Consider the following 11,207-nt stretch of genomic DNA (forward strand, 5'->3'; position numbering starts at 1 on the left):
GCGATACAAGTCAAATTACTAATTCTTTAATAAGCAGTGGGTACTTTATTGAGAACTACTCTGAAGATGACAGCGACAAAGAATAACTCGACAAACAACATAGATGCCATATTGGAATCTTCTGAAAACAAAGTAAAAACATTGGCACAGCGAACAAATGGCCTCACGCTTGTACCATTTTTACCGCGAACAATAAGCCTCCCGTTCGGTGTACCATTGACTACGAAGATGAGTTTTTTGTCTTTGGCGTTTTTTGTTTTTTTTATTGTTAAACAGTTTGTTTCTTTGTAATGGTCTAGTTTATATCCTTTGTTCAACTAGCCATATTAGCGATCGTGTTCATTGCCATCTTGTGTATATAGTTCTGTTCTAGTTTTACAAGATTTGATATCATCAGCGATCAGCGCTTTAGAAATAATTGTGATATAGTTTGAAAGGCTGTACAGTTATTCGATTCTCAATGATAATTAAGACTTGATTCCAAAGGAGAAATACAGGTCTCGATATGCAAAAGTTTGTTTACTTTAGTTGTGATTTGCGTGTGCGTGCGCACTTGGCTGGAAATGAGCATTTTCTGCTTCCGATTCCACGATAGCTGATGATTTCAAAAGTGGTCACGGAGCTTGGGTCCGAGGTCAAATTAACTCCACCAGATGAGGTACGGTCATTTCATGCACAACACTTACCCCATCCCCACAGCGGCTTCTTGAACAGCTCCAAGGTTACGAGTGAATTAATTATTACACACTCTCTAGTGACGCGAACTTGGGCTGCCTATGGTAAAATGCGCTTTATCATTATGTTTGACGATAATCTGGGTCCGGGTATTCACTACCTACACATTCGAACATCAAGAGAAGTACAATGTAGGGCTGATGTAAGAAGGACAGACTTCTCTCTTTTCTTTTCTCTTGTGCTAAAGTAACCATACACCACTTTTGCAGGCCCGAGTTTAGGCTAATTGTAGCTTTTCCCATAAGACCTTGCAAGATTCAAAAGACAATATGGCGGCCGACGCGAGAATGGATTTTAAAACAGCAACAATGCGTTTGGCGGTGAGTTTACTCCTTCGTTTGAAATCATTAAGATAAATTCTTGCAAAGTCTGAGAGAAAATATTTATTCTTCCGTTCTTAGTCATGTGTAAGCAAAGCAAAAGATGTTGATGATCTCGTGGATTTTACCTCTGTCTTCCAAGAAACTCCTGGAAGGTAAACCAATTAATTTATACATGTATTATTAAAGCCAGAGAAGCTAAGGTGAATAGATTTATTTACCGCATTTTTTGTCATCCTTTTAGCGAACAAGAAAAGAAACTGATTGTTGATCAGATTTTTAGAGATCTTGTAAAGGAACAACTGGTGGGTGTCAAATAATATTATTTAAGTTTTTGATTTGAACTCAGATACTGTACGTAGTCTGCAAAGTTCTGTTAACGATGAGTCACAGTCAAGTGATGCTCATGGAACAACTCCAGAACACAGGGCCTCTATATGGTCCTTTTATGCAAATTATAGAGATCTAAAGAGAATCTTATGAAATTAAATGAAGGTCATGACCATAATACAACTCGTAATCACTTTTGTTTCACAACCATATGTATGTAGAGATGATTGGCCCTCTTTCTGTGCTTTAACCCGAGCAATTTTAATTTGGATTGTGTAATAAGTTTTTACTGGCCGTGAAGACTGTGAACGTTCATTAGTCCATCTTAGTCGGAAGTGATAAGAGAGACAGTATACTACAGAAGCAGTCAGGTTCAGATCCTTGCAGCTTCATCACAGCCATGTTTCCTTAGTTCTTAGACAGTTTTCAGCAATCTGTAGTGTTTGTTTTGAAGCATTCTCCCACCCTACAGTGTACCCCTCCCTTTCTTTTTCTTTTACTATTTTTTATCAGTGGGACTGATGCCTCGAATGGGGGCTCCTGTAATAATAATTTATTTGCCCCCATTCCCTATTCCAAGCATAAGTCCCACATTGTTGGTTTGCAGGGTAGTGTGAATCTTGGGTAGGTCAAGGTAGTCTTGGGTAGGTCAGGGTAGTCTTGTTAGCAGTATTTTGTATGGGAGGGGGGGTGGGGGGAGGTGAAACTTTATAGGAAACCTGGATACTCCAGGCAATCAACTCCTTTTAAAGCAAGGCAGTTGATTAATTAGAATGTAATATCCCTTAAATAACTGGAGACTCCACAAAGTTTTTCCTCACAGTACATTAATTGTACATATCATATTTATTGTTTGGTGAAATATCGATACATTGGTTTCAAGGCTACATATACCTGGAAAGTGTGACTACAGTGTACAGGTTTATAACAGTTTGCTTAATAAGTGCCAGCACTGCAAGAAAATTTTTTTACTTGTTAGTAATGGCGGACCATTAGCATTTAATGAAAAACCTTTAACTTGAAGTACTGGAAACAAAGGCTTGAAACCACCTTGCCATCTGGTGAGAAGCACACACTTTCAATTAAATAAAATTACATACACTGTAATATGAGGCAAAAATGAAAAGTGATTGCATGTTTGCAATTGGTGAAAGTGTAGTATTATAGTAAACAAGTCTCTCACTTAAATGATCTGAAAGGAACACCTTAGATGAAACTTAATATTGTTAAAAAGCACAGCCAGAGGGAACCACTTGACAACATGTATTTGCAGAGTGTGGTAGAATTGAGTTTCGTGTTAGAGACCATATAATGAAAGACACTCATAATTTATTTGAACTGTGGGATGCATCATTTTCAGGCTGAAGATCCTGAGTCGCAGTTATGAATGAAAATTCAGACTTGAATGGGATTTGAACCCATGACGACCCATGACCTCTGTGGTCCCAGTGTAGTGCTCTACCAATTGAGTTATTAAGCCAAATGTGAGTTGGCCATTTTTAGAGGTCATAAGCACAACACCAAGGTGTTCACAATGGTCATGGCTTCAAATCCTCTTCAATCCCCAATTTTCCAGCCTTTCTTTCACTTCTGCTAAAGCAGCATTCACAAGACAAGTTGTTGTAATGCTGTCATTCGACCATTACCGTACATAACTCCTGGTTGTTAAATTAAAGTGATGGAATTCTTGCTCTAACAAGATAGTCTTTCAGAGAGTTGTCCTTCCGATAAGCAACCATTGGGGGATTTTGTAATATTTGCGAGCATGGCGATGATCTAGTTGTCATCAAAGTTGGCCATTGAGTTCTGATAAGAACTTGTTCATTATAGCAAGACCGGTTTTGGAAACTTAAATGGCTTCCTTCATCAGTTGCAGATGCAGTTGCGTCAGTGCTCGAGTGGTTGAGAGCGGGAGTTTCCAAAAAACCACTCGAGGACTACCGGTAGTAAAAGCAACTGATGAAGGAAGCCACTTAAGTTTCTGAAATCGGTCTTGCTATAAAGAAACAGTTTTTTTCAGAACTCAATGACCAACTTTGATCACAACAAATCATCGCAATGCTCGCAAGTTACAAAATCCGCCTATGGTTGCTTATCGGAAGGACAAGTCTCTGAAACACTGTCTTGTCAGAGCAAGAATTCCTTCACTTTAATTTAACAACCAGGACTTATATACGGTAAGGGTCAAGTGACAGCTTTACAACATCTTCAACCTCTAAGAATTGAGTTTTGAAGCAAATTATAAAGACTTAAAATTCAGTCAATGTTAGAAGCAGAATTCCAAACTGCCTTAACTGCGTGCAAATCTGGTAAATTAGCCACTAATCCACTCTGTGAATATTAAGAACAAAATTATTGTTATTAATATTCATCTTTTGTTTGCTCTGCTTTAGGTAAAGGGAAAGAATGTGGAGAGATGCAAATGTTTGATTACATTGGTCATTAAGTCTGCAGTGGAAGGTAACTTCATTTGGAAATGAAACTCAACCCCTTGGAATGATAATTAACAAGTTAATTTACTCCCAGACTGGCAATTATTGCAAGAGTAAATTAACTTAGTTTCATTTTACTTGTGTACATGTACAGTATAAGTTTAACTCTAAGACAAGGGAACCGTGCAGAAGAAAATTAGTCACATAAAAGATGCATACTGTATTATTTTGCATTTGTTACTTTCCTTCAATACGAATTGACTGTCTTCTATACCTCTGGCCAATATTCTTTGCTTCTGGAGACAAGTATTGTTTTGCACTTCTCATGGATTGTCTTTGTCAAAAGGTGTGTGACCCTGCTGCTTGAAAAAAAAAACATTCATTCAAGTCCTTACATCAAAATTTTACTTTATTACCCAGAGCTTTGAGGTTAATTTTTTCAATCCATTGACATCTGGAAGTGAGGCTTAACAGATTTTACTGTGTCTAACTGCAGACAATTTCACTCGTCAACTGGGGGGCTAGTGTCCTAGTGTGTTTGATGTGTCAATTGGTTAATAAGCCGTCATGTCCCCTCCATAATTTAAAGTTATCAACTTAATAAAGATGAATATTATTTTAATACATTGAAATTATATTCATTGTACTGGGTGTGCTGTGTTATTGATTTACACTTTTGTACGTGTAGCATTCAACTTTACAAAATTAATACTTGAAGATTTATTACACTGTTAAATGTACATGCAGGGTTTTTTTGATATCCTTAGGACACTGTTCTCCAAACTTAGTCTTTATTTTGCTGAGTGACATGTTTGACTGTATCACTTTAGAACAATGTGACCCATTGTTCAATTTTGTGGAAGAAAAAGTGTCTACTTGGACAATGGTGAGTGATTAAGTACTGCAAATTTTGTCACTACAACTATGGATGGGCAAGAAAACAGTGGTTTTAATACAGTCAGTGGTTTTGTGATTTATTTCAGTGAATGGGTATAAAGTGAACAATAATTACAGTGTTCGTGCAACAGAACATGAAATTAGTTTCATAATGCTACAGAGTATTCTCATGGCACAATACCACTTAATCATATTCTCAAGAGTGATCTCTCTACTTGTTAAGTTGAAACCTCATCCAATTTACTCAGTCTACTTCTGTCATCATTGCCATTATTTACTTTGTGGCAACCTCTTTTGTTTTTCAACAAAATCTGATGGATAAGCCATGTTGCTTTCTTTCTAAGTTAAAGATTGTGGTTTGTCAGTTCAAAGCTGACTTTAGAATTTCAAACACAGCCAACGGCAGGGACAAGAGGAAGTATGGACCAAGGAGAAAAGCGTGAATACTTTGACCCAGCGTTGGTGCTGTCTGGCATCTGAAGAAGTTGAGAAGTTGAGGTTCAGAGTCTACCTGCAATAAATGAGCTGCCATTTAGTCGCTTAAATCAGTGGAGCAGGAATGGCATTGTGGTGACAGCACTCTCCTCTCACCAATGTGATCTGCGTTCTATTGTCAGACTCAGGGTCAAAATAATGTGGGTTGACTTTGTTTGTTCTCAACTCTGCTCTGAGAGGTTTTTCTACATATTATCACTGGTTCATTTTTTTTCCTGGCTGAAATCTGACCCAACAACGAGTGGTGGTAGTGTTAGTGTTCTCCTAACATCAGCACTTACATGTAGTTTCAAAACATGTGCAATTGACAATGTGTCTGCTGAGGACAAAAATTATGGCTTGTTAAACAAGTTCAAAAAATTAATGAAAGCACAGTGAGTGTCGACCTACTAAAGCCAATGATTAGATCCTGCAATGGAGGCCTGTGGAGCCTGCAATGTTGGTGTTGTCTGACACCTGAAGTTAAAACCACATGCTTGTTGAGAAGTTGAGGTTCAAAGTCTACCTGCAGTGATTAGCAACCATTTAGTCGCTTAGATCAGGGAGCACATCTGTTGCAGTGGCGCAGTGGTGTGACACCATTGTGACTTGGTTTCTATTCTCAGATGTGGATTGTAATGAGCTAATAATAATAATAATAATAATAATAATAATAATAATAATAATAATAATAATAATCTAATGGTGCAATATTAAATAATAATCATTATGATAAAAATGATCTAATTTCTTTGTATAAAGATGGTGGTGGTGATGATGATGTTGACGATGGAGAAACCTATAGGGCCTGGGTGCAATCTCCTGAAAGCAATACAAAAATGCAACCTATATGAATTAAAACCTGTTCCTATGCAAGAGCATTTTTACCGATGTGTCAGTACTTACTGACTGTTACACTAACACATTGTGGTCACTACTTGACAAGTACAGTCTGCTCCGGCTAAGTCACACATCGTAACTATCAGACCTGCTGCACCTTGGTACTCAGACCACATCAGACTTGAAAAACTAAAAGAAAGAAACTGGAATGCAATTGGCACAGAGATAAACTCACGATTCCCCGAGAAATGTATGTTGAACAGTGTGCTCGCGTTAATAATCTAATACATGACTCCAAGAGGCAGTAAAAATCAGTAAAAATCTTTCTTTCTTTCACCGTGAAACTTTCATCCACACGTTTGTAACATCCAAGATTGACTAATATAATATACTACTCTCAGGTCTTAGGCAGGATCAAGTCCAAAAACTCCAGTTTGTCCAGAATTCAGTGGCCCGACTTCTAATAAACAGACTTATGTAAACATGAGCATGTTACACCTGTGCTAAGAGATCTGCATTGGTTACCTGTTCATGAACATATTGGTTTTAAAACTTTGCTAATGACTTTTAAATGCCTTAATCATTTAGCGCTGTCCTATCTAAGTGACCTTTTAATTCACTATATCGATCATTAGGGACATTGCGTTTATCTGATAAAGAACTACTAGTACAACCCCTCTGCCATCTTAAAACTTATGGGCAGCGAGCTTTCTCCTTTATTGCTCCAAAACTGTGGAATGTCCTCCCAATGAGTATAAAACGTTGCAAGTCGGCAGAAACTTTTAAGTCCACTCTTAAGACATACATTTACCTTTTTAGAAATTACTTTGAATTGTAAGAATCATTAAGTGTTACATTTTCTCTGTCTTTTTTATATTTCTTACATGTACAGTCATGTAGTTTCTCCTTATCACTCATTGTTGTAAAGCGCTGTTGGTTCAGCAGAGAAACAGCCCTATGTGAGAAGATTATCATTATTGCTGGTGAGCCTTAGCGAGGCAGCAGCCTATTCTTGATATTAGCGAAAAAAATCGAAATTTGTGGAATGTAAGATCGGAAGCATGCGCAGTCGATTGTGGTGTTATCAGGTCTATAATCCGGGGTATTGATACCCGTGATGACGTCATGTGCACATGGAAGGGAATCTTACAACCTCAGAGCCTTCGAGTTGAGTACTTTTCCAGTGGGTCGTCATTGATCATCATTCAACTGTACCATACTCTTACATTTTGGCCACTGAGTCAAATTGTTCTTCAACGTCTTCAACTGTTGAGCGAAGAGAAAATCAGTTCTTGAGCTAGATCACAAGCAGTCGTCCTTCTTTCCTCAGAGCCAGGCACAACGAGTGAAATTTTTATTTTGTGCAAATTAGTGGTAAAAATGAGGCGTGTCATGCAATCGCATGCTCTGCTATGTCAAAGAAAAATATGAGACTGCTCGCATTCTATTCTCAAGCACGCCAATAAAGTTAAATTGTCGTTTGCTCAACTATGCTCAGCATTTCTCAAAAGGTAACTCTTTTGCTGAAAAGGGGCCAGAAATTTCAGGAGAACAGAAGTTTAAATTCAAGAATGAACTAACATGCCTGCCACACGGGCTAAAGATATGCACACCTTTCTTCGCTCTTTTAATACTTTCATGCCCATTTCTGGTACCCTCTTGCTTCAAAAACTTGCAGCTGTTAAAAAAAAAAATACCAGTCACTGTTCCCAGTTTCCACGCCAGCACTCACTTTCACACTGAAACTCCTAGTAATAATTATTATTAGCATGTGGGAACCACAGGCAATGCAGTGTGATCTCTAGAGGTCACAGGACATGCAAAAGAAGCCACCTGTGCCAGGGTGAAGGATATGGCATGGACCCTGGAAATAAAAAATAACACCCTCAATGGCAGTTGAACTTTGCACACTTGAAGGCATAGGGCTAACTTCCACAGATTCTAGGAACAATGCAGCATCCATGCTATTATGTGTGGAGGGGGACTCCAAAAACAACCAATGGAAAGACAGTAAAATTGATGAGATCTTCAACAGTCTGCAGCATTGTCCAAGTACACCCAACAGAGTGGGGAACCCCATTTGCCATAGTGTGTAACATCGTTAGCAAGCAATTCCTCAGTTTTAACTTCGCCTACTGTAAATTTTGTTTAGTGACATTATTAAAAGAAAATTGTTGTCTTTTATTAATCAAGTTTGGAGCTTAATATAATAATGGTGTGGTTCAAATTAATTTTTTTCTTGGTTTAAAATTTTTCAAACCCTTTCAATTTTGATTTTTCTGAAACAACGTAAAAATAAAAATGGACTAGTTTAAAGAACTTTGAACCAACTATAAAATTAAATCATAACACATACATCCAAGCACAAGTATGGTACTCCACTAGTATTATTGAAGAGACTGTACATAAATTAAATTTAAGAAGATCATGAGGAAATGTTGGTTTTCTTTGAGAGGAAAAAAGTCTTGAAAGTACCAGTGGGAAAACCCCTTGGAACAGAGTAGAGAACTATTAATCACTCACTGACCCATTAACCCTTTGACAGAGTATTTTACTCTGTCTAACGCCAGATGATTTTCCTCGTCAAAGGGGGAACCCCTGGGAGTCAATGGGTTAAACTCAGTTTACATAGATGTATAATGCCCAGTCTAGAAATCCAATTGGAAAACGTGAGGTGGAAGGCACATGCTTTTACTTCTGCTCCTTGAAAACCTTTAGTTGGTTCATGTTTCGTTCTTTTTCAGCCGTTGTTCTTTTCTGCTGGGAAAAACCTTCTTTTAAGGATGTGCAATGGTAAGAGACAATTATTATTTTCATGGATCAATAACAAGTATTCTTAGTACTGAATTTCTTGTCTTTTTCAACCTAAGATTTGTTACGCCGTCTATCTACATCTCAGAATACTGTATTTTGTGGAAGGATACAGCTGTTTTTGGCAAGGCTCTTTCCCCTCTCTGAAAAGTCAGGTTAGTTAATGGGGAGTAAAGTAATGCTGTATTAATAAATTTAATAATAGAGTGAAGCCAGATTCTGTACTACATGTATTATAGCCTGCAATTAAAAAACTGGTTCCAATGCACACAATCTATTAATTGTCATAATGGTCCTAAATACATGTAGGCATAATAATTTTTAATTATTGTCAGTGTTGTACTGCATAAACTAAGAAGATAACTCCCCTGGTTTGTAAAACCACTCCAGAGATTTTATCTGTGAACTATGATGAGTTCTGTTTAAAAGAAATTGCAATACAGCTGTACTTTAAATTAAAACTATTTTGTATTTCATAATCATTTTAATTGCAGTACCTATAAGGTTATGATAATTATTATATTATAAACATAATTATATTAATATTATAATAATAATAATTATTATTATCATTCATAAAACAGTTCTGCGTTAAGAAATATACTCATTTGTTTGTATTTCCTCATATATTGTTGTTTCAAGGATTAAACTTGATGAGCCACTTTAATTATGAAAATATTACAACTTATACACAAAGACCAGCAGCTGATCAAAAGGTGGGTTGAATTTTAGAAGCTATAGATTTAATTGAATAAACCATTACAATAACTGTAATGCAGTTGTAATAGCAGTGAGTCACAAAGGGTTTTTTCTTGCTGAAATGGCTCATTACAGTGAGGTGCTAGTGATCTGCCAGGTACAAGAAGGAAGCAGGAGGTGGGCAGTTGTAAAAAAAAAGTGTAAGAGCAACTCTCTTCCAACAATGTATAGACTGGATTTTATTTCTGGACTCAGTGTCTTTCAACTGTCCATTCTACTCCTATTGATTTTTGTTTGTACAAGGTTATCAGAAGCAGTATTTAAAACAGTATTGGGAAATTTTACTATGTGTTTCATTAATAATAGAACATACTAGTTTTTGTGCAATCATTTTCCTCGTCTTCTCTTGGTTTATACTGAACAGACACAAAGTTTCAAGGACGGTGCCACCTATTTTTATTGCGCATACGTTCTGCGCATCATGCAATCATTTTGCCACACAGTAACGCCCTGACTCTTTATCGATCTTTTCAAGTTAAATTATTTTTCTGATTTTGTTCATTGAAATGCCTTGGAAGATTTATTCAGTTGCAGTGTGACACACATGTATCTTGTAGGAAAAGACCAAAAAAAAAAAATTGTAATTGAACAGTTTTCTCTAATACAGATTGAAAAAGCTAGAAACAATGATTGATCGCAGCGAGAAAGTGGATGGTGCAGAAGAAATTAGAGAGCCATCTTTACTGAGTCCACTACTTTACAATGAACCAGGGCTATTTATCATTGAAATTAAGAAAAACTAAATGTGCTGTACAATCGGCTGCCACCAAGAACAACAAAAGTTGGAAAAAAGATTGAGAGGCGTCCAATAACAGACAAACATACTAAACAAAAATTAGTTAATGAATTTTTTATGGTATAAAATGAAACTTTAAGGCCCATTGAAGTCAGGATTAATTTTTTGGGCTGTGAAACTATAATAACTATAGGGGAGGGCTGTCAGGCTCAAAAATGGCTCTGTCTTCACGATTTTGTGATTAAAAACATTAGTTTTATAGAATTACTGGTTGCAATTTGCTATTCATTTTAAAGATCTTTGACATTCATGTTTTTTTAATGTAAGTAAGCATCTGTGCCGATAAAAACTGTTTAAGGACAGTGCCTACTAATTCAAAGGTATTTTTGCCCCGATTTACGATTATGCAGGAAAGGTAGATCTTAACAAGTGTTATTGAAATCCAAAAGGAAAATTGGGGGTAACCACGCATATTTCAAAGATAATTCATGAGCAATATTTGTAAAGAACTCTAAAATACAAAGCAATGTATGTTCCTTCTCAATTTGAAGCTCAATTATCTCTAAAGAATGCATGGCTACCCCCAATTTTGTTTTTGGATACCAAGAGTACATACGAAGATCTACTTTATCTGCATAGTTTTAAACCGCGCAAAAATATCCCTGCATTAGTAAGCATCAGCGATAGGAAATTTGAGTATCTGGAGATGCGCAGAATGTATGCGCAATAACAATAGTAGGCACTGTCCTTAAGGAAAAAAAATTTAAGTGTCCACTTTTTCAAAAAAACAAAGCTAATGATCTCAGAAAAATGCATTTCACATTCCATTAACCCAGAATAAGATCTACTTTCCTGTGTAGTCATACCTTGTGG

At 36.7% G+C, this 11,207-nt stretch overlaps 1 protein-coding gene across 2 annotated transcripts in view; it reads left to right on the forward strand.

Annotated features, from left to right (window-relative positions):
* Positions 1-988: 988 nt before the first annotated feature.
* Positions 989-11,207, forward strand: part of LOC138045726 (THO complex subunit 1-like) — a 38,349-nt gene continuing 28,130 nt past the window's right edge. The window contains exons 1-8 of one of the 2 annotated variants that reach the window (XM_068892318.1): positions 989-1,055; positions 1,137-1,210; positions 1,300-1,360; positions 3,779-3,845; positions 4,585-4,703; positions 8,773-8,821; positions 8,899-8,994; positions 9,482-9,555. In XM_068892318.1, the coding sequence (XP_068748419.1) occupies positions 1,005-1,055; positions 1,137-1,210; positions 1,300-1,360; positions 3,779-3,845; positions 4,585-4,703; positions 8,773-8,821; positions 8,899-8,994; positions 9,482-9,555 (591 nt within the window). In that variant the 5' untranslated portion in view covers positions 989-1,004. Of the gene's footprint in view, positions 1,056-1,136; positions 1,211-1,299; positions 1,361-2,381; positions 2,447-3,778; positions 3,846-4,584; positions 4,704-8,772; positions 8,822-8,898; positions 8,995-9,481; positions 9,556-11,207 lie in introns of those variants that run through there. The other variant, XM_068892319.1, reaches the window with a different exon arrangement.

The sequence above is a fragment of the Montipora capricornis genome, chromosome 4 (assembly GCF_036669925.1).
Source record: "Montipora capricornis isolate CH-2021 chromosome 4, ASM3666992v2, whole genome shotgun sequence".
Lineage (NCBI taxonomy): Eukaryota > Metazoa > Cnidaria > Anthozoa > Scleractinia > Acroporidae > Montipora > Montipora capricornis.